At 53.5% G+C, this 24,742-nt stretch overlaps 1 protein-coding gene and 1 long non-coding RNA gene across 8 annotated transcripts in view; both read left to right on the forward strand.

The window, feature by feature from the left end:
* The first annotated feature begins 192 nt into the window (after positions 1–192).
* DLG3 (discs large MAGUK scaffold protein 3) overlaps positions 193–24,742 on the forward strand; it is a 78,417-nt gene continuing 53,867 nt past the window's right edge. For 6 of the 7 annotated variants that reach the window (XM_015626495.1, XM_015626496.1, XM_019006543.1 and 3 more), the window contains exons 1-4: positions 193–269; positions 2,221–2,352; positions 9,899–10,047; positions 11,649–11,804. In XM_015626495.1, coding sequence (XP_015481981.1) covers positions 254–269; positions 2,221–2,352; positions 9,899–10,047; positions 11,649–11,804 — 453 coding nt within the window. In that variant the 5' untranslated portion in view covers positions 193–253. The remainder of the gene's footprint in view (positions 270–2,220; positions 2,353–9,898; positions 10,048–11,648; positions 11,805–24,742) is intronic. The other variant, XM_015626502.3, reaches the window with a different exon arrangement.
* LOC107203906 lies at positions 19,247–22,377 on the forward strand. Its single transcript, XR_001521409.2, has 2 exons — positions 19,247–19,392; positions 21,339–22,377. It is a non-coding gene; the product is annotated as an uncharacterized LOC107203906 (long non-coding RNA).

Consider the following 24,742-nt stretch of genomic DNA (forward strand, 5'->3'; position numbering starts at 1 on the left):
GCGGGGAACCGGGCCCTCCGCTGCGGGCAGGGAGGGGAGGCCGAGCCGGGCGCGGCTCCCCGGGCGCAGGCCGAGGCTCCCCGCAGCCCGCCGGGCTCCGAGCGGCGGTGGCGGGGCGCTCCCGGAGGCGGTGCCGGCGGCCGGGGGGCGGCTCCCGGCCGGTTCGGGCGGGGCAGGGCGGGGTGGGGCGGGCGGTGGCTCGGCCGCTCGCGGGCTGGCACGGAGCGGAGCGGCCGGCGGCCGCGGCGGAGCGATGATCCGCCGGGAAGGTAAGGAGTGCGGCGCCCGGCCCTGCCCGCCGCGCCGGGCACCGCGGCCCCGCAATCAACAAGTGTCTGCCCCGCCGGGACCGCGCTCCCCACCACGGGCGGCCGTGCGACCCCGGGGTTAACAGCCGAGGGCTGGGCGCCCTCGCTCCTCGCCCTCCTCGGGCTGCGGACGCGTTGTGCTGGCTCAGAGTGGGTGGCCGTGGGATGTTCTGCTTGCAGCTCCCTTGCGCGCTGCGGGGAGGAGAGCGGGCATGGGGGTTTGGGCTCCGCGAGGAGGTATTTCCTGTAAGTGGGACTTGCATGCACCTTGAGGCACGTGGAGATGGGCCCTGGATACCATGTGCTGTTTCTTGGGAGCTATAGGCGGTCTCCCTGCCACGCTGGGTGCCCGGCACTTCCCTCGGTCGGGAGCCAGCAGTCCCCTGCTCCAGCTGGCTGTCACCCGTACGAGCGGCCAGCAGCGCAGAGGTCAGCGCCGTGCGTGCCGCTCTGCCTGCTCAGCCTGGGCTGCGGTGGGAAGTTTACACCAGGTTCACAGTCTTTGTGTCCTGGTGTGGTGGCCCCAGCTCTCCATCTGCTTCTTTAGTTCTGTTGATAAGGTCAGGAATGACCAGGCAATGATATCTCAGCCCTACTCACAGTTTGCTGGGCAGTGTCTGAAGCACTGTTACATCTGCAGAAAAGGAATCTCTTAGTAATAGCGCAGGGCTAGGCTTGCCATAAAGCTTGGGGAAGTCCGTGCTTTTTCTGGAGCAAGTGCGAAGCCCAGCTCCAAGTCAGAGCTGTTCATGCTTCCCCAGGCTCCTTTCCCTGTTCTGCTCCCATGATGAGTCAGTGTGGGCTGGTGAGACAGGCAGGAGGGACCCCCTTTCCCTTTCGGCTGAGAGGCTGGGCGAGCTGGGACACCAGGTGGCACGTACCCGAGCAGACACAGGCCCCCTTGTTTGATGACCTGAATTCTCGAGAGCCCTGTGATGAGCAGGGTCATCCTTTCTGCATGAGTTCCTGGCTTAAAAGATGAGTCTCCAGCAGTGGCGGGACAGCTTCCCTGCCTTCTCACACAAACACTCTTTGTCTGCAGTCTGCCTGGGTGACAAAGGGAGATATCCACTGATGGGGCAGGGATGGTCTCAAGGTCCACAGGAGCTCACCACCTGCCTGAGATATGGGTCACATCTGAGGTCGGGGCTGCACTGGCAGCTCTGGCTGTCTGCCCAGAGTACTGTGGAGGTGTCCACACAGAGACATCACAGCTCCACTATTTTAGGTCCAGGGTTTTCTCATAGCTATGTCTGGCCCAGTCATTAACCAAAATGTTGCTTCATGGAAGCCTCCAGCTCCCCTCCTCACCACCATCTCCTTTGACCCCAAGGTACCGTGTTCCTTTCCCACTTGTCTCCTGCTGACCCATGGCTGCTTGCTGCTTTGAGCAATTCTTATGCTTCACCCTATAGAAACCCAAGTTTTGCCACTCCTGTAGCTGAGCTGTTTTGCACTACGTGAATGGGCCTACGCTCAGCTTTGCTGCAGCCATCTGGCCCTATGTGGGAGGCTGCAGTTCCTGCAGTAATATTCATAGCCCAACCATAGTGCAACCAGAATGTGTCCAGCTCCTAAACAGCTTCTGTGTCTGGGAGGTGGCAGAGGTGTTCAGGCTGCCCAGTGCTACAGGGTTCAGAGTTGAATCAATCTGATTTTAGCCCCTGATTTTCAGGGTTGGTGGCAAAACTACCTCTCCTCCAGTTCCTGCCCTGGTCTCCGCTGTGGGCCCTCAGTGCCACTCAGCAGGGTTAGCTTTCCAGGTGTGTGTAAGGAGGCTGCTTTTGTGGCTGACTGACTTTTAAAAATCCAGACTAGAAGGCAGCTTGAGGCATTATCCCAGGCTGCACTCAAGCTTTCCCTTGACATCCTACGATGCTAATGCCTTGTTACTCCTGTGTCATCTCTGCAGACACTGAACGGGCAGTGGAAATTCTGACCAGATACCAAAGCACCCTGCGGTCCCCGGAGGAGCAGGAGTTAAAAGCTTCCATTGGAAAAGTCTCGCACATCTTCCAAAGTGAACTCTTCCAGGCTCTGCTGGGTAAGCCCCTGCCTTGCAGTCCCTTGCAGTCCCTGCAGCCTTGTGTTTAGTGGGGTCTCCCCATGATCCCACGCCTGGCACTGACCAGTGCATTCTGTGCAAACACATGGCATGTAATGCCAGGGAGCTGGGCTGTCTTTCCCCTCCAGGGCATAGGCAGGAGATACCAGGGCTGCAATCACTGGGTGTTTGTAGTGAACAGCATTCCTCAGTCTGATGAGGACAAGGGATAACACTTTCTTATCAGGCCATGACTGATCTATCCAGCACCTGCTAAGGGATCTTGCCCTTCTGTGAGCACTCTCTGTGCAGTGCAGGCCTGGTGTGTCCAGGAAGGAAAACTAAATTTTTCTGTCTTTGGGAGAGAATCCACATGTACCCAAATTCCTTTGGGGAATTCAGGCCTTTCTTGTGCTTAGACCCACCAGCACTTGTGAGAAACACACTGTTCCAGCAGCTCCATTTCACACAAGACTTAACAGCAAGGCTTATCTTGGGGCTGGACACCAGAAAATGGCATTTTGAGCACTGTATAAAGTTCTCCATGTGGATTGAAACAAATGCAGCTGAAGTCCTTCTGGACTATGCAGCTTCTCTGTGCAAGGCATACAACTGTTCTCCTTAAGTTCTGTTCACTGTGGGGCTTGGGAAATGCACGCAGTTCTGGTGGTTTCTGTTCCTGCATCTCCTGGGAGAGAAGCTGAATTTCCCTGGTGGGAAGGAAGGGAAAGCACCCCAGAGGCCCTGCACTCTGAGAGGAAGACCCAGGCCCCAGGGTGCAGAGCTCCACATGTGGTCTGTGGCTCACTCTCAGTGCATTTTGACCCAAGGCTATCTCAGCCCTGGTGCTCCCCCACACTGTTCTCTTGGCAGCTCTCGCCTTTTCTTCACACCTCTGCAGCCAGAGTTCCACTTCTGTGCTTGCAGAGATGAGTTGCCAGCAGCTCCTCTGTGCTTCGTTTTCCATTGAAAACGAAGTTGAGGGCTGTGTCCTGAGCAATTTTATTCTATCCTTTTTTTCTCTTGCTGTTGGAGCATCACCTGGAGACTTTCAGTCCCAGCATGCCTTTTAAAGGTCTTGTGCTCAAATGTCTATGCCAGCAGCAGCAGAGATGTGTCAAGGGTGGACTCCCCAGGGCAGGTGAGCCCCCACACTGAAGGAGCCTGTGTACATCTCCTTTCTTATCTCTTAATTTATACAACCCGTTCTCTAAATGATCCCCAGCCCTGAGGCAGGGATCTGGAGTAGGGCTGTGACCTTGACCAACATGACATTAGCCAAACACCCCTGGCTGCTTTTGTTTGCTGGCCAGTCCTCCCTGGGGCTGTGTGAAGGCAGCAAAGCAGCTTTCCCGAGGCCCAGGGCTGTTGCTCTCAGTGCAGAAGTGCTGTGCAGAGAACACGTCTGCACGCACCGAGCTGGCTGCAGCTGCACGCTGGCGGGTGGATGCTGCAGCGTCCCCAGCTCCTGCTCACAGCCGTTTGTCTCGGTGTCCTATCAGCCCTGGCACAGGGAGTGTTGGGAGTGTTGCTTGTTTACTGGTGACCTTTTCAACTGGTTTAACAGGATATTAATTCCCCGTGCCAGAGCGAGCCTTTCTCTCGATGTGTTTATCTAAACTAGGAATTTGCATTAATTACTTCCGCCCCCCCACCTCGACTCCCTCCTCCTGCTTCCCCTCGGTGTAGGTTTGTGAATTCCTGTCCCAGCATGGACATTGTGTCTGGCTGTGTGCTCGCTGTGGCCACACACGGCTGGCACACACTGGGTTGCCTCCTGTCTACGGTCGGTACCCACTGGAGCACAGTAACAGCACTTGCAAGGGTGATAGAACATTTCTATTTTCATTTTTATTTTCACCCCTCCTTTTCCCAGTGGGCCACTGTGTCTCTGTCTGAAGTCTGCTCTGAGTCACAGGGCTGGCTCAGTGTGGGAGGAGGGTTTGCAGGAGAGCACAGACGCTGCTCAGTGCGGAGCTCCCGACTCACTGCCCCACACCATGCCAGATGCCTCTGGCTCTGGAGAGGCCTTAGCCTGCAGAGGTCCCTCCTCTTGCAGCCTTTCAGCAACACAGCCCTGCTTTTTTTCAGCCCCTGGGGAAGATGAATGTGGGAGCATGGTCCATCCCTGTCCTCAAGCCGCCTGCTCCTGCAGGTAATGCTTTCCTAGAGCACACATTGGCTGATTGGAGTTTGAACATCAAAATGCATCAGGCCATAGTAAAGCTGCCAGCAGTGCCAAACATCATGGAGTTTGCCAAGTTAGTCCACATGAAAAAATCAGGGATGTGACTTTCCGTATGCTTTTTTCTTTTAAAGAATAAGCTGGTTTGGGGTCTCCAGAAGCCCCAGCCTCTGTTGTGTCCAGGATGCGTCAGTGTTGTGCTGGATGGATCAGTTGCTGTGATCATGCCCAGTGTTGCTCTGCACATGCACCGTGTTCTGCCAGACTCCTCTGAGCACAGCCCAGCCCTTTAAATCCTTGTGACCACCTCCCTGTCCCTGGAGCTGCCTGTGCCAGGACAGCTCCTGTCCCGGCGGGTGCCGCGGCTGGCTCGGCACAGCACGGCACAGCGGTGCGGGAGCTGCTCTGCGCTGGAATGTGCCAAACCCTGCTCCGCACAAAAGAAATTCCTTGGCTGTGCACAGGGAAAACAGGCTGTGCTGGCTCCCTTCTCCTGGCCCCTCTCTCCCTGTGTCTGAGGCTGTGGAGCCAAGTGCGTGACTTGCAAGGAAACAGCCCAGCAAAGGGGTGCTCCAGGAGCCTGGGTTGGGGTGATGGTGGCCCCGCTTTCCCTTTGCTCCGTGGAGCCCCTCAGGGAGATGCTTGGTCTCTTGTGCTGGTGGGGAGGATGGGGCTTGCACACAAAAGCAGCTCCCTGACCTTTCCTTCCCAGAGCCGGGGCTGAAAGGGGCCGTTGTGCCCTTGGCAGCAGGAGAAGCTGGTGGACAGGCAGGGTCTGTGTATGTCCAGCTGTCCCAACTGCCCGGCCAAGGGGCCGAGCTCCTCCCAAAAATCCTCTGGGACTCATCTTTTCTCTTGTGCCTGGGCAGTGGCCAGTGCAGACCTCTGTAAGCCCTGTCAGCTGCTTGGGCCCCCGGTTTTCCCCTGCAGCTCCTTTTACCACTTGAGAGATTCCTCATGAGATTCCCGGTGTGGTGAAGGCAGGAGGAGGGGCAGGTAGGGCTTCCCTGGGTGCAAAACCTCAGCAAGACTTGCTTGCTAGCAGCTCAGCTGAGGATGGTGGTAATGGCTTCACCGGGTGGCTGCAGGAGCCAGTGTGGAAAACTGGAGGAATCTGGAGGCTTCCCAACGCTGAGGACTCCTCTTGTAGATTTGCCCATAGCAAGGATGGAAGAAACTTGCAGCTTGCTTGAAAAAGATCTGCTGTGGCAGCCATGGGTGTGAATGGCAGTGGGGGTTTGGTGTGAGGCTGGGGTTTCTGCTTGGGGTAAATCCGTGGTGCTGCAGTTGGTGATAGTGCACACATTGGGGAAAAAATGTCATTTTCTAGAAGGGCATGTGCTGGCTGGTACAAGGGCACTGCATTAGTGCACAGATGCCAGTGCTATAGAGATATTTAATGACATTTATTTGACATGTTAACACCAGGAAAAAACTGTTTGAAAAATTCTAATCTCTGTAAATCTTGAGTTACTTTTGCGTATTAGATCCAGAACAGATTTATACATCATCACACAGAAACTGGGCTGTAAGACAGAACATGCAGCTTCATCTTTTGCTACCACAGTGTACTCTTATGGAGCCTTTTCAAGTAGTGCTGCTCTGCACAGGTGAGGCAGACTTGTGTGCAACTTGTGATGCTCATAAAAAATGAGGGAAACCAGCATATATTTAAATTATCTTAATGCCACATGCATGTGGCCTAAATTGTACTTCTGTCCTTTGCTGCCTGAACCCTGTCCACCAATCCTGAAACTCCTCTAATCCCTGGTGCCAGCAACAATTCTCTCTTCTGGCAAGCACCTAAACTGGGCTGAGGGTTTTGGAGGTGGAGAGTGGCTGCTTCAGGGGACAAGTTTCCTGCCCTTCAGGCGCCTTGCCAGCTTGGCTGCCCAGGGCTGTGTTCCTGCAGCAGATGGGTAACAAACAGGGATGCTGGCAGCAGCACTCCCCTACAATGGGGCTGTTCAAATCCTGTTTTCATTCTTGCAAAGTGTTGTGTGTTCCCAACGTAATCCATGCAGCCAGAAGCTGCTGCTATCCTGTTACGCAATTATTATTTTTATAACCAGAGGGAGAGATGTTTTAGCATGAAAACAAAGTCCAGTTTCTCTGGCTGTGAAGTGAGTGCTTGCTGCGACCTCGTGTGTGATTTGGGAGGGTTTCAGGGGCTGCCAGCAGCCTGTTTGGCAGCCAGGGTGCTGTAGAAGGGGTGCCCTAGGTGTGGCAGGTACATGTGGGGACTCCAGGGCCTCCCGTTGTCGTTGCCAGCTGCCACATGTCTCCCAGGGCACAGGACAGAGCCTGGCAGCACAGAGCAGCAGCTCCAAAAATGGCACTGATGCCAGGCAGTGGCACAGTGCTCCCTGCACTCGGGCAGCCACAGAGCCTGGCTGGGCTGCCCTTGGGCACCCAGCTGGGCTGCCAGCAGCTGAGATTTGTATCAGCTTTGCCCTTCCAGCTGGGAGGTCAGCAGACAAGGCAGCCCCTGGGAGCTGGAAGATGGGGGCTGAAGCTGCTCTCATCCCATCTGCAGCATGGATGTGCTGCTGCAGTGCATGGGCACGTGGTTAAACACTGGGAGAGAGGATGGGGAATTGTGCCTGGGCGTGCAGCCCTGCTCTGTGAAAGCATCCCTGGTGTCATGGGCGGAGTGGGAGCTTCAGACAAAGTTTATTATGAAAGCCCTCCTGTTGAGTCACGAGGTGAAGAAAGGACACGCTTTCCTTTCTAAACTTATCCTCAGAGAGGAGCCTGGATGCAGCTGGATCCAATTTAGCCCCAGACTTTGTCAATGGCATATGTCTAAAGGATTATACAGGTGTAATTGAACCTTTATACAACTTTGTCCCACAGGATTAAAGATGATAAACCTAATGTATTTATAGAAATATAGTAAATGATTTGTTTAAATTTATTATAATAATGATAAGGATTAGAGAAAAAAAAGCTTAATCAGAATTACTTACTAAACAGTATGGATAGCTGTAATTACTAGTGTAGTACACTGTTTTTGAAGCAATATTAAAGCAATTATATCAAAGCTAGCTAAAGAATTATTAAGTAGAGATTGAGTTACTCTCCCGTACCAATGACCATGGGCAAATCTATTTCACTCTGCTCTGAGGAGTGACCTTCAGGGGTGTCCCCACTCAAGGGAAGGATCTTCATACATCTTGGGGAGGTATGATAGAATCCTCACTGTGCAAAAGTATGAGTGGCCTATTATAGTATAAAGTGATTGCTTGTCAGTCATATGCATTTTTTAGATTATGTATTATCAGACCTAATCAGCACAGTATGCTTTGTGCTGAAAAAGGTGCAAGCAGCTCTTTAGTTTCTTCTTCTCACCACTCCTGATTCTCACTTCCACATCAGAGCATGCACATTCTTGCTGCTCCCAGCTCCAGCCAGGGAGCATGTCTTGCATGTCCTTGTGGTGGGGTCTGAGTTTGGTCAAGCTGGTCTCACTATTGTTCAGCACTAAGAGCAGCAAACCCTCCTCATTCCATCTTATCACTGCTCAGCAGACCCTCCTCGCTCAGGCCTTCACTGATGAGCTTGTAAGGCAAATTTCCAGCTGCTGTATCCCTGCTTAGGCAGAGCATCCTGCTACAGCTGAGGAACAGCCTCAGGCAGTGGTCAGCGTGTCCCTGCTTACACTGCCAATGCTCACCAGATTTCCTGCTGAACTCTTTGTGACGTGGGCATTTCATACCTCGTGATGCCATGGTGTGGCATGGTTTCAGGTGAGAAATCACAGACTGGAGGGCAAGTGTAGGTATTTCATCCAGGAGCTCCCAGAGAGTGCCATGGGAATGGCCACATCCCCCTCAAGCTGAGAGCCACAGCTTGCCCCTCAAGTCACTCACAGAAGAGGAGCTCTTCAGCTTCCTCCACAGCAGACACAGGTACAGAAAATGATCTCAGGTTCCTGCTGTGTCTTTTCCTGCTTCAAGTGCTCATTTATGCTGCCTTGACTTTTTGGCCCTGCCAGCTCTGCCAGGCTTCCTGTTTCCCAGGTGCTTGAAGGGATTTATTACTCTTTTTATGGCTTTTGGAAGGCGTTTACCAAACTCTTTTGGCCGACCTCTTGGAGCTGTACCTTTAACCTGTCAGCATTTACCATCTATTCTGGTTTTCTCATTTAGATGCAGCTTCAGCAGTTTAGATGAATGTCTTCTCATTTTCAATAGCTCTTTTCCTCTGCAGTCAAGTCTTGCTTTCCTCCCTTTTGCCTTTACAGTATCCTCCAGCCAGACACTTCATGTCTGTTCCAATGTCCCAGTGGGTCTCCCTAAATAGGCTCAGAGCCTCCCACAAGTTTTTGTTACCCCTTTCAGTTTATTCATAAAATCAGATTCTCACTTTTGATGTAGTTTTCTTCTTGAAATTAAACACTTCTGCAGTGGATATGTTGACCAGTGTGGAGATACTGGCTCTGGAGATAATTGAGGGCTGCCAGGGGCCAGCATCTGCCTGAGTGTGCAGCAGTGGGAGCTTTCTTAGGGAGGAGCAAAGCCAACTGGATCACTTCTGCTCCCTGGAATCCTCTGTGTGTAACCTGGAGAGGGTAAAATGCTCCTGGCTGGGCTAGGAGAGGGTCTGGGCTCCCAGAGCCCCTCTGGACCTATACCTGGGCAGCTGCTGTCTCTGGAGCAGTGAGGGCTGGGATAGCCCATTTTCATGCCTCTCTCTAGAGCCACTATAGATTACAGCAGCAGGCTCAGGTCCTTGGAGCCCGGAATGAGGGTGCTTGATATCTGTTGTGGCAATGTGCAGGTGGGAAGAGGGGAGATACCAGGGAGGGAGCTGGAGTTAACAGAGCTGTGGTCATCAGCTTTAGAGCCTGTACACTGAGTGCCCAGTGGCTTCTCTGCCTGTCCCCCTGGGAAGTGAGCCCCTCCACAGGCCAGGGGTGCTGGGGAGCTGTGATGGGGAGGGAGTAGCCCGTCATCATCAGGGCAGGCAGGCAGGGGCTGCCTGGTGGAGAAAGCCTTTCAGAGCAGGAGGGACAGGGGACCCTGCCTGGGGCTGGCACAGCCTGTAGGAGAGCAGGATGGTGTGGGTTTTGGATTGATGCTGCTGAGCAGAGTTTGCTCCTAGTCCCTGTGGACATTTCTGTGCCTTCTATAGCCATGGGCATTGCATGGTGAGCCAGGGGCCCCACCACACCTCTTTCCTTGCAGAGGGGGTGTGGTGGGCAACACAGCAAGCACAGGGAGCCAGCAGAGCCCTCTCCCAGGGTGCCAGCCTCTCACAGAGGGCTCAGGCCCTGGGGCCAGAGCGGCAGGTCACAGGTGCTGTACCCCACAGAGGCTGTCTCTCGGTCCTGAGGATGTTTCTCCTGCTGTTTTGCAGATATCCATGAATTTTACGATTTCACGCTACGCTCTGCACCCGTGCTATCTCCGAGCCTGGATGCACATCATGGCACAGCCAGGCAGCAGCTTGGGACCAGTGAGCCCAGCTCCACAGTCACACCCAGAGAGCCCCAAAACCTGCCTGAGGTAAGAGCCACCCTCGTGGTGCTGCGGGACCAGACCCTGCACACTCCTGCACTGAGAGGGATTCAGGGGCACAGCAGGCTGCTGGCCACCACAGCCTGCCCAGCTCACAGCCAGGCTGTTCCCACACATTCTCTGTGATAGCTTGTCTCAATAATGAGGCAACCTCTCTGGTTCACAAGTGTTAATTGAATTGCTCGTAATGCGAACAGCTCCGGCTCTGGCTCCTGCTCTGCAGTTGCAGCTGGATTAGTTGCTCCCGTCTGACGCTGTCTCCCATGGAGGCGTTTCAGCTCTCTGATCCAGCCACTTTTGATAAGTGAAGTAGGTTGAGTCTTTCAAGTTTCCCTTTTCAGGATTTTTTTCCCAGCTCTCAGATAACTTGTGTCTCTCTTATTTGCATTCCCTTCAATTTTCAACAGCCTTCTAAAAGATACAGCACCAGGTGGAGAGGCAGGAATTGAGCAGTAGGGTCTCAGTTATCTCAAAGGCACCAAGGTAAATAAAAATGCCTCATGTCTTTGCAGGCCTTCTTTCCATCCCCCACTTACTTCCTCCATCCCCCACTCACAGCCCTGCCATGGGATGCTGTAGGATCCCCCTAATCTAGGGATACTCTTGTGCAGTAATGCAAACATTCAGGGATTCCTCCTTTCAGTGAAATAACCCTATCAGATAAACACCATTTTCTGCTTCACTGATTGAACTGGCTTTTCCCATCATATACCTGGGGGAACTTGAAGTTCAAGTGTCACACAGAGAAGATGGAGCTGGATGATATCCTCTCAGGAAGAACATTTTAAAGGAGTTTGGGGATCAAGAACAAGGAGGGCAAAACAGCCTACAATCAATGCAGGAGATATTTGTGTTCCTCTGACTCAGGAACCACTTTAATCCCATTTTTTTCTTGACCCCCTTCACATTGCCAGTCCCTCTAGCTAAACCTGCAACTCTAGTATGTATTTAAGAACAAATTTTTAGTGCTGTTATGCTGTAGGCAGTGGGATCCTGCTTTGGGTTTTTTGGGTGTCCTGTAGCCTTGATCCACTTCTTTGGAACTCTGCTGGCAGCAGCCACTAGTCCCTGTGGCCAGGCCAGTCTATGAATCCCTAAGATGTAACATTGAATAAGGACATTGAAAAATCAGTGTGGAAACAAGCAGGGAACCAAGTGTGAGCCTTGCACAGCTGGTGTGAGCGGTGCCTCTGCTCCTTCCACTGTGCCCTGTCTGTAAGGGGGATGAAAAAAGCAATCAGTTGCAGGGCCTCCTTGTACTGAACACAGCCCAAGCCATTGACACCATCAAATCCCTCCTCCTTTCTCCAAAAAAATGTGTTGGAAGTGTCTTGTGTTGCTGGAACATGAAATGCAGCCCAGCAATGGCACAGTCCCAGAGTCTTGGGCCAGCAAACCTCCACCATCATTTGCAGTGACCCTACTGGGCCTGGGGCCAGCGCAAGGCAGGCTGACATGAGAGGTGGGATGCCCATCAAAGGCACTGCTCCCCTTGCATGGGGAAAAGCTCATTTTGGCCCTTCCAGAAGCAGTGGAGAGCCTGGAGGCAGCTGGCCTGCCCTACCCACATATCACTGGTCTCGTTTCAGGACTGCTCCTGGGACCGTGAGCAGAGGCTCGCCACGGGAGCTGGGGACAGCGCTCCGGGGACACCGCCACGGCTGGTGAGGGTGACAGCACGGCGGACGGAGGCACCGGCCAGTGTCTGCAGCCTGGTGCTGGGCTGTCACAGCACCCTGCCCCAGGTGAGCCTCCGTGCGCCCCACGCCACCACCAGCCCTGCCAACCCTGCCAGCGGCTGGCACTGAGGGGACAGCGCTCTCAGCACTGTGGGCACGGCCTTTCCTCCCCTGGGGCTGCCAGCACGTCCTCCTGGCTGATGGTTCTGCTGATGCTCACACCAGAAAATCGAGCGGTCACCTGTGCCAGGGGCTGGACAGCACTGAAATCATCCCCTTGCGTTAGCACTTGCCGTGGCCCCGTGTCAGCCCTCAGGGCTCGGAGGGCAGGTGGATGTGGCACAGGAATAAAGAGGCTGCGTGGAGCTAGAAATCCTCCCAGGCCCGTCCCTCTCGCCCCCAGCGCTGGCACGCTCCCACGTTGCAGATTTCCATATTTTTTTCTCTGAGCTCTTAAATGGCAGGTCCGTTGCTCAGCTTCCCAGGAGCTTTTCGCTGCTGTCTTATTTACTTGGAAACACCATTTATTTGGATGTGCATCGTAAAGCTCAGCCTCCACCTGGTGCAAGAAAATTGTTTGGGCTACGGGTTTGAGGGGAGTTTTGGGAATGAGTGAAGGGCAAAATGCACTTTTGGGAAGGATGAAGTGGCCAGGAAGAATGGAGCTCACCACAGATTTAAAATTATATGAAAATGTTGTTTTTCTTGGCAAAGTTTGAAATAATGCTTGTTTGCTAAGTCTAAGTTTTCTTCCAAAGTATTTTAAATACAAAAATTGCACTGCCTCTCTTCTGTCCTTTTAAAATGTTTCCCTTCTTTTTCTGGACTGCAATAAAATGGGTAACACCCCATTTTTTTCTCTTACTGTTTAATTTCTCCTTTTCTCTTGTTTCTCTCTACATTTTCAATCACTCACCATATCTTAAGCAGTTTTTGAAGGGCGAGACAGTGGTTTTCTGTCCAACCCAATATGACAAGAAGATGAGCTTGGCTGCTGATTTCCATTTACCAATGGGTGGGAACCATCACCACAGGGGAGTCATAGGGCAAAACCCATGAGGGGGTGAGAGCCTGAGCAATTGGGAACAGATTCTGTTGTGATTTTAAGGGATTTTCTTTCTAACTGTCCCAGTAGTAAAGTGAAGTACAGCAGCTCTTGCATCCTGCCCCAAATGTCTGGCTGAGTTTGCAATGTCTCCTTTAGCAACAGACACCTAGTTTTGATTTTAAGACTTCATGCAATGGGAAATCTGCTCTGTCCCTGGCCTGGCTGGCCTGATGATTATTTATGCTTCACATTAAAAATCTGCATTTTAATGTTAGTCTGGATTTCTCTTGCTTTAGCTCCCAGCACCAGGAAATTTTGCTGCCTTAGTTTGCTAGGATAAAGGACCTTGGCAATCAGAAATGTTCCCAACATGTAGGTATTTATAGATGCATCTAAGTTCCCTCTTAACTTTCCCTTAGATAAACTAAACAGATTGGCTTCTTCACTCACTCACTGTTGAGGCAGGTTGTTCCAGACCTGAAATAATTCCTGTCATTCTTTTCATCCTCCTTCTTTCCTAGCCTGTGTCAGCATGGGGCCAGTCCTTGGTGCCAGGTGCTGGAGCTTTAGGGGTCAGCCATTCACAGGGGCTGCAGCTGGCAGCCTTGGGCAGGGGGTCACTGCCCTGAGATGGAGGAACAATGGGGTGGGCAGACTGGGACTCTGGGATCGCTGTGCTCTGCCAGGGCTCTCATCTGCAGCCTCCTTCATCCCAGAGAATGGTCATTTCACAGCATGGCTGCAGCCAGAACAGGGAGCAGGAGGTGAAAAGCTGTCAGGATTGTAGTGTTCAGTGCCAGGTATTGCCATGCCTGTAGTCCTGCCTGAAACTTGGCTTTCTGCAGAAACCCAGCAGCTTTCCTGAAGACTTGAGCCAAGCAGTGCTGGAGAGCTGCAGGCTCAAGCAGAGCTCTTCTGCAGCAGGCCCTGTGCTGGGATGCAGAGCCCTTTGTCACAGTGGTGAGCCTTCCCCCAGGATGTCACCTTCAGTGCTGAATACAGGCCTTGCCCTGACAGAGGGAAGCATTTCCAGCAGTCCCCCATGAGACAGGATCAGGTGTCTGGGGCAGGCTGTGCTGCTGGACCACAGCATGGGCTGTTTCTCATCCTTCACTCCTGCACAAAGGCACTGAGGACACCTCAGCTGCTGCCAGCATCACATCCCATGTCCGTTCTCAACAGCCACAGCATGCAGGACAGCACCAGGGCTGGACAAAACCTGCATACCCAGCTCCTGCCCTGCTCCACAAGGGGCTTCTTGCTTTCCAGCCTTCAGTGTGTGCTTTTTTTTTGCCACAATCATTTCCAAAGCGAGCTGCAGAAAAATACCTAAGGTGGACAATTGCATTTGGAAGAACCAGGGAAGCATTTATAAGTTAGTGATAGTTAATGCTAGGGGAGGGGAGCACCAGCTGCCATCCCAGTGCCATCAGCCCAGGAATGAGAGCTCTGGTCGACAGCCTGCCACTGATAAAAGGCAGCCATGAACTGGCTTTTCCTACATGAAGTGCAATTCTGTTATTGCATCTATTGATGTAAATAAGTTTTCTGTTGCCCTGGCTTTGTCCTCTGCCCTGCACACAGCTCTCCACAGCATTGTTAACAGAGCAAAAGCTACCGTGGCCTGCTTCAGCCAGGAAGATGCATGTCAAATAGATTGCCTCTCCACTCCAGTGCTTCCAGGAACAGGAAATTTCTGCCTGCTGGTGAGGACATGGGTGTGCTCTGAATAGCCCTGCAGAGTGCAAATGGCTGCTACAAAGGAAGAGGTGCCGGTAAATACAGCAACAACATGTGCTTCCTGTTGAGGCTTAGTGGGCTGAAACCATCCCTCCACGGCAAAGTGGATGTTCAGCCCTCAACGGGGCAAAAGCAAAGGGACTTTGTCAGATAAAACACCCTGTTGAGGCTAATAGAGGCAAAACCCTGCCAGAGTTCTGGGGCTCGTGGGGTTTTATTTGATTAATCCTTCATTTCAACCTTTCCTGAGCCCTGCAGCTGCCTCAGCAGGGCTGCTCAGGGCTTATGTGTGTGTGCTGCGGGAAGACTCAGGAGGATGCTCCTGTGGCCAGTGTCACTCGCCTGTGCTCCTGGGCTGCCAAGGAGGCTGCTGCTCTCAGTAAACGCCGTTTTCATCCTCTGTGCAGGGAGCAGCCAGCTGTAAAGATAAATGAAAGAGGAACAATGCCGCTGATGAGCAGAGCTGTGCGCCTGCGAGGAAGCGCTGCTCTTCCCCTGCCACCCCTCTCCTGCTTCCCTGTACAGCTCCGCAGCCGCCCTGACTTCATCCCTGTCACAGCGCCAGTGCCTCCACCTCCGCCTGCCCGTGCATCCCTCCCGTCTGCCGAGGCTCTCCTCGCTGTGCCGCCCGACACCAGCTCTGCCACTGCTCTGCCCTTGCTCAGCCTGACAGCTGACACGGAGCAACAGCAGGTCCTGATATGATGGAGAGCGCAAGCGAGGCTGCCTCAGAGAACAGGCATTCCATGCATGCTCTGAAATCACCGGTGAATAAGAAACCTCGCTGGCAGGGGTCACTGCTGCTCCAGCAGGCTCCGGGTGTGAGGGATGCCTCTGAGTGCCCTGTCAGGCTGAGAGGTGCAGTCTGCGCTTCAGTCCTGCGGGGCTGAGGCCAGAAATGTCCCAGTCCCCTTCCCTGTGTCCCAGGAAGGACACAGCTCCGGCAGAAACGCCCTGTCAGGGTGTTAGGAGCCCTCTCTGCTGCAGCTGCTGCTGCAGAAGATGCATCCGACTGCCCCATGACCCACGGCTCAAGTGCCAGACAGGTCCATGGAGCTCCCTGGGGCATTTGGCAGAGAAAGGCAAGCTGCGCCGCCAGCGTGGCGACCGACTGTCTGCTTCTCCCGTCCTTCTCTCAAGTGTTTTTTCCTGTTTCCCAATGTGCCTTTGGCCAGACCGAAGGGCGTTCCGGTGCTGCTCACCTTTGCCTGCCAGGAGCAGCGGGTCAGGATGGGATGGGCGTGTGGCAGATGCTGCAGCCATGCCAGCTGTGAATTCCCTGCTCCCCTGCCTGGGCTGCAGCCTCACCGCTCTCCATTTTCTCTGTGAGATGCAGGAGAGGGGAAGCACCAAGGAGCTGTTTGCTGTTGCGTGGAGCGTCAGGGAAATGAAGCAGATCTTCAGTGCATACAATGAATGCAGCCCCAGCAAGAAGCCCCTGTCAGATTGCTTGGTTGCACGTGCCCTGCTGTCCCCACCACCCTGTGCCCTCTCTCCGGGCTGACGGGGCAAGCAGCTGAAGCCATTGCTGCAGGCCAGACTTTACCAGGCCCCTGCTTTACCTCAACCTCAGCCCATCAGACCCTGCAACCCCAAAGATCCCAGGAAGTGGCTAATGCTCAAGCAATGAGACCACAGAAGCAATCAGCTCCTGGAGGAACTCCCCCCTCCCCATTGCATCCCGATGCAAAAGGAAAAGCACATTTATTTTAGGAGAAACAGAGAAGGAGAGCAGCAACCCCCAGCCCACAGGCTGCTGCCCAGTGTTACTTGAGCCACTTTGTGCCTAGAGGTCACTTCAGGGCATTCAGATGCTCCAGCAATTTTGTGTTCTGATACTGCAGACAGAGGCTCAAAAGCCAAAGTGCTGAACTCAAGAGGGTGTCTGTCTGTAGTAACTCACACAGATTGAGCCACACATCAGCCCTGCACAGCAGGGACATCCAGCTGGGCAGCCGGCTGCCTGTGTCCCAGGGATGCTGCTGCTCAAAGAGGGGGTCAGCAAGGGCTCTGTCAGTAAGAGCTGTCACTTCAGTGGACATTTTGGGGTTGAATGGCCTCAGCTTTACTAGAGGCTTTTGTTATTCCTGCTGCAGAGATTAACATGCTTAGACTTCAATTCTCCCAGCTCAATATCCAGCTTCAGCAAAGGATGAAGTCAGTAGAGATACCAGGCTGTCAAACCAAAATCTCATGCATGGTCACCTATTCCCACTCTACTTGGGGACTTTTTGTCTAAAACCAGCAGCAAAAGGAAGATCCTTGCAGACACAAGGTGTTTCTGTCTCTGCACTGTAGGAAAATCTTGATGGATATGGTGTTTCCATTCACCCAAGTCATTGTCACTGTTTTGAAGGTATTTTGATGGTGTGAGTGCATGCAGCTCTCCCCATGCAATGACAAAAAGGGAACAATGAGGGGGAGTCTCTGGGGAGAGAGCCATGCTCCAGAACAATGCAGACAGGCTTGGAGTCCATCCATCCTCCCCCCAGATCAGTGCTTCAGCTTTGCCTCCATGTAGTGTCTGCATCTGCCTGTCCCCAAGGGAGCACATCTGCTAGAGCAACTTGCACACTGAGATTCACTCTGATGGGTTTCTTGTGCAGCTCTGAAATCAAGAACCAAGACCATTCACAGGCATCTCCAGCAGGATGGGGACTGATCGGGGGCCAAGCCCATCAGTGCCTTGGCCAGGAGCTCAGTGAGCCGCTGCACTGCCTCTGCTGGGTCTGTCTGCTCTGCTCACCAGGTTTCCCAAATGTGCTGATGCAGGGTGCACATAGGAGCACCCAGGTTCTTCCTTTCCTGTTTTGCCTTATCAGGTGATTGACCATATTCCTGCTGCAACCAAAGCAAAGCACTGGAGCCTGTCTCCTGCAGCACAGACCCACCAGGGGCTCAGGAAATGTGGAGCCAGAGCATGGGATGTGCCACCCTCTCCTCCATCCATCCATCCATCCATCCATCCATCCATCCATCCATCCATCCATCCATCCATCCATCCATCCATCTATCCACATTCCACTCCCCCTCACAACCACCCCAGCATCTCAGGAGGGTGAGGACAAATCCCCCTGGTGCATTTCTGCAGAACAAATGAGCTCTCCTCATCATTTTTAAAGAAACAAACCAAGCTTGAAGGCAGAGCTTGGCAGGCCAGCTGCTTTCTATCTGGAGTGCTGGAGCTGGGGGAACGTCACTGCATCTTAATGGCATCAGGCTGGACAGAGATCAGGATTCTGGTGGCAGAGGCAGTACTGGCACTGTTATAAATAGAGCAGCCATGTTAACTGCTCATGAAGGTTTATGGTCTTTAGGATTTGGAGGATCAGTATCAAGCTACGCTGAGAGATGTATTATCCTCAGCATTGGTAGGAGCTAGGGAAAGTGCAGGGGGAGGACAGTAAATGAGCATGGGTTTGGAAATCATCCCTCTTGTGAATCCAAGCGTGAGCCCTTGGAAAGGTGCTCTCTGCTGTGTGCTGGCTCCTCTTGCCTTGCTCTGCCTGCTCTGGGAGGGTTAAGCCGTGTATAGCTGCAGTAGTGGCAGCATTTCAAGCCAATCTCTGCCCTGTTGCAGGAAGCAAGGATTTGCCCCAGGGCAGCACCTGCCAGAGCCCTGCAGCCTGCAGGTACAAAGCACCTTGTAGGAATCTCGCTGTCATGGCACCTAAAAATTATTGCAGGTATTGAGGCTCAGGCAAAGGCCTCCTGCAGTCTGTGGCCTGGATAACTGTAGGGGCTGGCACTGCTCAGGTACACCAATGTCTGTGCCCAAAGCATTGGCATTGAGACCATTCTGCTTGGCCAACATTGCTTCCCCAGCCTCACAACCAGCTTCCCACCTGCATGTGTCCAGGAAACAGCAATGTCCTGACAGGCTGTCCTCCCCTTTTAAGGGGTATTTTTAGACCAGATAATTTCACAGCCCGGGCTACAGCAGACTGAGGGAGGAGCTGTGGCAGAGCAAGGAGTGGGCACTGCACTGCAGCGCAGGGGGAGACCAGGCTGGACCTGGGGCTGGATTTATTGCAATCCCATTGTTGCACTGTTCTTTCCCTCCCCCTTGGCACGTACTGCACAGCTATTTCCCCTCTGTGCAGTGGTAGATTTTGCACAGCTGAGTCTCATGGGGTGTTTCTGCAGGAAGGTTTTGTGAGCTTTAGTGCTCTGCTGCTGTGGGAGCGCTCCTGCTTTCCTGGCCTGGCCTAGAACAAGAGCAGGTGCTGGAACAGCTCTCCCAGCTGCCTGCTCTCCCTCACACCACGGCTTGGCAGCTCTTGGCCTTTGGGGGAAATTCAGCCCAGCTGTGTGCTCTGGCCAGTGTGGATGGCCAGCCCCTGCGACCTGGCGGTCCCAGTCCAAGCCCTCAAGTCACGGTGAGGGAAACTGGCACATCACCCCTCAGCGCCATCCACCCCCCAGGGCTTGCGTTGCTACATGTCACTCTTAGGAAGGCACGGGTGTGCCCGTGTCTCAGGAACGGCTCCTCATCCCGCGGCTGGGACCCGCTTTGAAGGTCACCTCGGGGCTTCCGAGACGGCCGTGTGGGGACGGGCGGCTGGGGGCAGTGCGCCTTTAAGAGGGCCCCGTGCGCGGGCTGCGGGCCTGAGGCACGCGCGCTGATTGGCCGGGCGGGCGGCGCGCGCGGCGGGGGCGGGGACAGCCATTCACAAATTTCCGAGCGGCCCTCCCTCCCTTAAAGGGGCAGGGCCGGGCCAGCCAGGCGCACGCCTCCCATTCACCGCGGGTGCCCGTGGCTCCAAAGGACGCCAGCATTGGTTATTCTCCCCGCGGTTGGGCCGGTTTCCCTGCCGGAAAGTGTGTTCTGGGGCAGCACTGCCCGGATGAGGCACCAGCATCCCTGTGAGTCACTGACTGTGGGCGGTGGGAGTTGCAGAATGGGCTTTGCTCCATCTGGAAGGGGCAGATTGGAGCAGGGCTGGCATGGGGAAAGAAAAGAATGGGTGTTCCCCAAGCAGGGTGGGAATAGTCGAGGAAGGGACATTTCTGGGCTTTGAATGTGGGAAAGGTCCCTCTGGGCCGGTCTGTGCTGCCCGGGCAGCCCCGGGTGTGGGCACAGTGGCGCTGAGCCCTTCCCTGCCTTTCAGAGCCGAATGTTGACCCACTCTGAGGAGAGTACCTGTTCCTGCAGGGATGGGTCCTGGTGAGGAGCCCTGAGAGTCAGACAGTGGGGCTTTGTGGCCCCATGGTCGTTTCAGCTCAGGCAGAGCCAGCCAGGAGATCTCCAGGCAGGGTGTGTTTGGTTCCCACTAAGACTGAAGTATGTGAGCATACCCAGGGGCAGCTTGGACTGGTGAAGGATGCAGGGAAACAGGATTTCTGCCGGTGTCACACTAGGCACAGGCCAGACATCAAGGTACAGGACCAAAAAAATAGTGGCTGTTTCTGTGAGATTTCAAAACTCCTTGCTGTTACCCTGGTGTGGAGTGGTGTAGCTGTGCCCTGGTCACGCTGTCAAATCTTCCCTCTGCTCCGTCATTTTCTAAAGGAAATGAGGCACACACAAGGAGTGGGCACCCACAGACCATGGGACACGTCAGTGCTGTAATTGCCATGCCCTTGCAGCAGCAAGGCTCCCCCGTACTGTGGAGGGAAGTGCATTAAAGCAGCCCACAGCCAGCCCGTGCTTCAAGTGCTCCAACACAAAGCAGGAGCATCCCTGCCAGGTGATGGGGAGAGCAGCTGTGGGCATTGTGAGGCTGTCAGGAATTCCATAAAGCCTGCTGCATTTGATTGTTATTAAATAACGCCTGCAGGCTCTCCTTTATAGGCAGGGAGCCTGAGCCCTGCTGTAAGGACCTGCTTTAGGTCTCTGTCACTCCTCTCCCCTCCCCCAGCACAGCCATGGAAGACATTTAGTTGTCCATTTAGTTGTCCATGATGTGAGTAGCAGAAACCAGCCAATGATGTCTGTTAAAGACTCTCATGCCATTGCTGCCACAAGCAAGGATGCAGCAACTGGGCAATGTATCAGGGATCATTAATAGAATAAAAATGGTTTTGCCCTGGAGAAGAATAATTTGTTGGGCATCTGCCCTGAGAGTGCTGAGAGCTATTGGTCCCTTGGTATGGCTGGTTATTGTTATTATTATCCCAGCTGCACATTTCCCGGCATGAATTGCTGCTGGTGGCAGGAAGGAACAGCCATGGAGTGAAATGTTTCTTACCCTGCCCCTTCCCACTCAGCTGTGACTGCTCAAACCCTCCAGTGCTCACAGGAGCCTCCAGCCCTATTTGCCCACTGTAGCTGTGCAGTCAGCTCTGCAGAGCACCTCTTCAAGTTCCAATTGAGAAGCCCCAGACCCAGCAAATGGCAAATTCTTGCTGGGTGGGGTGTGTGTTAGTGCTAAGGAACTGACTGACAGATTGAGCCAAGTTCATTTGTCCCTGTCTTTGCTGCTCATCTCCTCCTAGCCTGCCCACCCAGATATATTTCCCTGCTGCCTCCCTGGGCTGTATTGGTGAGGTGTCTTTTTGCAGGTGATGGTGATGGGGAAAAGTACCTCCCCCATGCAAAACTGTCCTCCCCTTCCCCCTGAGAAGAGTATAATAGGGAATATAAAGATTCCCTCTCTGCACTCAGGCTCAGAGCAAACATGTGGCTTTGGTTCCCTGGCAGGATCCAGCTTCTCTTGGGTGATAGTGAAGCACTCAGGTGACTGCTTTTTCTGTGAGGAACTGGCTGCCTTCTGCCTGCCCCATCTTCTCATCCCTTGTTTCTAGAAGGGCTGTAGGTACCACAAACCCGCAGTGCCCGGTGCCTCACACTTGCCTTCCTCTTCCCGCAGGACTTCATGCAAGAGGAAGGAAGCAGCAGCAGGGGCTGAAATGCCAGTGACACCAGATAAAACCTAGCTCTGTGCCATCTTCGTGCCTTGTAAATAGCAGCATCTCTGGGGATTTCTTGACACTTTGCTGAAATTAGCACCTGTAAAAAGAGCAGCTGCCAAGGCTGAATTTAAATAAGACGGGGAGAATACCAGCAGGAAGAGGGTAGAGAATGAGAGAGCTCTTGAATCACTTCCCTCCATGAAGGCACCTACCTGGAAATCAACTCCCGTCTCCTTTAGCCCTGCTTAAAGCTAACATTACTGTAGCAAGATGCCCACAGCTGCCTCAAAGTGCTGGGCACTGTGCCTGCCCTGCCTGACACAGGCCTGGGCATGCCAGTGCAGGTGCCCACATCATTTGGTCTCCCATCAAAGCCACCCCCAGCTGCCAAAATGCCGCTACTCACTAAAACAAGCAGAAGTACAGAATGTATGGCCAACCAGCCCTGGCCTTCTCTTAGGCTTGGTTAGGTATCTCAAGTTCTGTGCAGCATTAGGGAATGCAAGCAGGCAGCAGCAACCATGAATTACTTTATTCGCTTTTAATTGGGACTAGCAGGTGGCACATGCAGTTTATTACAAATGCACAGGATTTAAACTACTCTTGTGGCAGCTAAAATGGGAAATGTGGGGTTTGGAGAGGGGAGATGCAAGCAGGTGAGGAAGGACTCTAATGAGCTGTGTCAGCTGAAGCTCAAGACCCCCATGTTTGCAACTGGCGATGAGGCACTAACAGCTAAGAGATCTGGGGGAAGTGGGGTGGGGTGGAGGCTGTAATACTGGCGCTCCAGGGCTGGCTGTGAGGGTGTTTCCCCTGTGAAGATGCCCACTGCATGAATTGCTGTGAAGGCTGCCAGAGACCAAGCATAGAGAGGACCAGACGCCTTCCTTGTGGAGGATGCACCAAAAAAAGAAAAAAAATGTGAGGAAAAAAAAAATCAAATTAAATGTTTCTCTTTATTGTTCACTCAGTTCCTTATTAAAGCATTTTTCCCTAGCAGCTCTTGTCCTTTCCTTCTGCACTTCCTCCCTGAGTGAATGCCCATGTCCTTGCCTGCCTCTATCCCAGGATAGAGTGGCAGGAGATGGGAGCAGGGCAGGTGTGAGCAGTTCGGGTACAAACTCTGCTTGTGCAGTTCTCTGGTGCTTCCTCCCACCCAAGTCAGCCTCTTGAAGACATGGGGCTCCTGACTGAGCTTGGCCCAAAGATGGCTTTGGAGAAGGCCCATGGCAGTGGGGAGGCCTCACTGGGTGCATGATCCCTGCAGTGCCATCCCAGGGTAGGAACAGCAGTGGGAAGGAAGTCTGCAGCTGGGATGGAGCAGTAATTACTTGTGCCCAGGTACTGAGCACATCTCATTGATGAAGTTATCTCAGAGGTGCCAGTAGCTAACAAGGAATTCATGTCCTTTTGCTCTCATGGGGGAGACACTGGCCACCTGCCCTTTTTTTCAAGGCTTTTTGCTCTACTTTGGTGCGGCAATCCTCTATCTCAGCTTCAGTCCCTCCTGTCATTCCCATCTGATGGCACAAGGAGCAGTAGAAGACGTGGAGATAATCCTAATTTCTTAAAACCTGAAGTGTAAAGTCCTCTCTTAAAGCCAACACTGCATGTTTTCCTGCCATGCGCACAAACACAGTTTTTCATTGCTTAATTCTGAACAAGCTTGCTTTGCTTGCAGGATCCCATCCTGCCCTGCCCTAGTGAGCTTCTGGAGTCTGCAGTGTCCTGTGGCACTGAGCTCTGCAGGGTGGAAACACTTTCTTGTGTGCAGCCACTGGCTTCTTCTTGGTGCATCTCTTCAGGTCAGTGCCACAGTGGCCCTGGGACTGCCCAGAGAGAGCCCAGGGGAGCAGCAGGGTGAGCCTCACCTGTGGAGCTGTTTCTGAGGGCTCAGTAGCACTGCTCTGCTCGTCTGCTTGAGGTCACCATGGTGAGGACAGCTGCTCTAGGTTTGCTTGTCCAGGAACATTATGACTGTCCTAAGCCTGCAGCAGGGAAATCTCAGTAGTCTGAGCCACTCCACCATTCTGTGGCATTAATCACCTTGTGACTGAGGTGACCTGAGCAGCCTTGAGCCAGTGAAGTGCAGCAGTGCTGGAGAGGACAGGTGCTGCACTGTGCAGTGGGGAGCATGGTGCCAATCCATATTATGGGCTGTCTTCTGCCCCCTCCATTTCACCTAGAACCAACCATTTCACTTGACTGCTTGGGCACAAACCCTGCAGGAGCACCTCTGTGTGCAGAGGTAAAGTGCAAAAGTAATTTTGTACTGCAGTTTAAAGAGCTAAAGGAACAAGGAGTGGGCAGGGACATTTATCTGACCAGCCATCATGCACTTCCTCCTCCCACAACCCTGCTTGTGCCCAGGGCAATATTACAGCAGCTGCAGGAGGCCAGGAGCAGCCTTGCAGAACCTGGAACCTGAACTGAGGTGTTGCACCACCATATCTTGTGTCCCCCTCCTGCTTCTGTCTTTTAGCCGTGTCCTGTGGGAGCCCTGTGCATATTTCATTGCTCTTCTATGTATTTATGTGCCATTTCTTTAAGTAGTTTTTCACCCACCCTAGTGTTTTTCACAAGCTTTAAGCATTAGGAGACCAGGTTCAGGTTCTAAATGACCAGATGTGGGGTTTTGTCATGGATTTTCTCTCTCTCCCCATCAATTTCTCTGAATGACTCTTCTGAACTTCTTCCATTCCTGCACTTCTGTGGAATAGGTGGACTGTCTGAGCTGCACTGGGAAGAGCACCCATGCCCTGCTGCACCAGCAGGCATTTCTGCTCTGCTTTTACCAACCTCTGATAGCAGTAGGTGGAAGGCCTAGCACAGGCCTTTGGGGTTTCTACACTTCCAGTGCACCTGTGCTCACGGGGCAGTGGCAGCATCCCCAGGGTGCTGTTCTTGATGGAGCACGTGTGGTAACATTTCCAAAAAAGCTAGATGAGAACTGATAGAGAGATGAAACAGAGGTGCTGCTGCCAGCCTAGTGACCAGTTCAGATCTGGAAAAATTATTTCATACTCCAGTGCAGACCACAGCTGAAGCAAGGTGAACTCCTCTTGGCGTCAATCACAAAGCTGTCAGGGCTGCCACGGCCGCGCTGGGGCTGGACGAACAGCGCTGCACCAAGGCTGTCCGGTGTGCCGGGAGATGGGCTGAGGGCAACCACAAGGTGATGCGTGAGGCAGCGCCGGCTTCTGCTCCTTCTGGATGCCGCCTGCGCGGGGGGCAGCGGGGGCGGCGCGGCCGGGGTCTGCCCGGGGCGGCGGGGATGAGGATGAGGATGGGCATGGGGATGAGCGCGGGGATGGGGATGGGGATGAGGATGAGGATGAGCGCGGGGATGAGGATGGGGATG

Source organism: Parus major, chromosome 4A (assembly GCF_001522545.3).
Source record: "Parus major isolate Abel chromosome 4A, Parus_major1.1, whole genome shotgun sequence".
NCBI classification, from domain to species: domain Eukaryota; kingdom Metazoa; phylum Chordata; class Aves; order Passeriformes; family Paridae; genus Parus; species Parus major.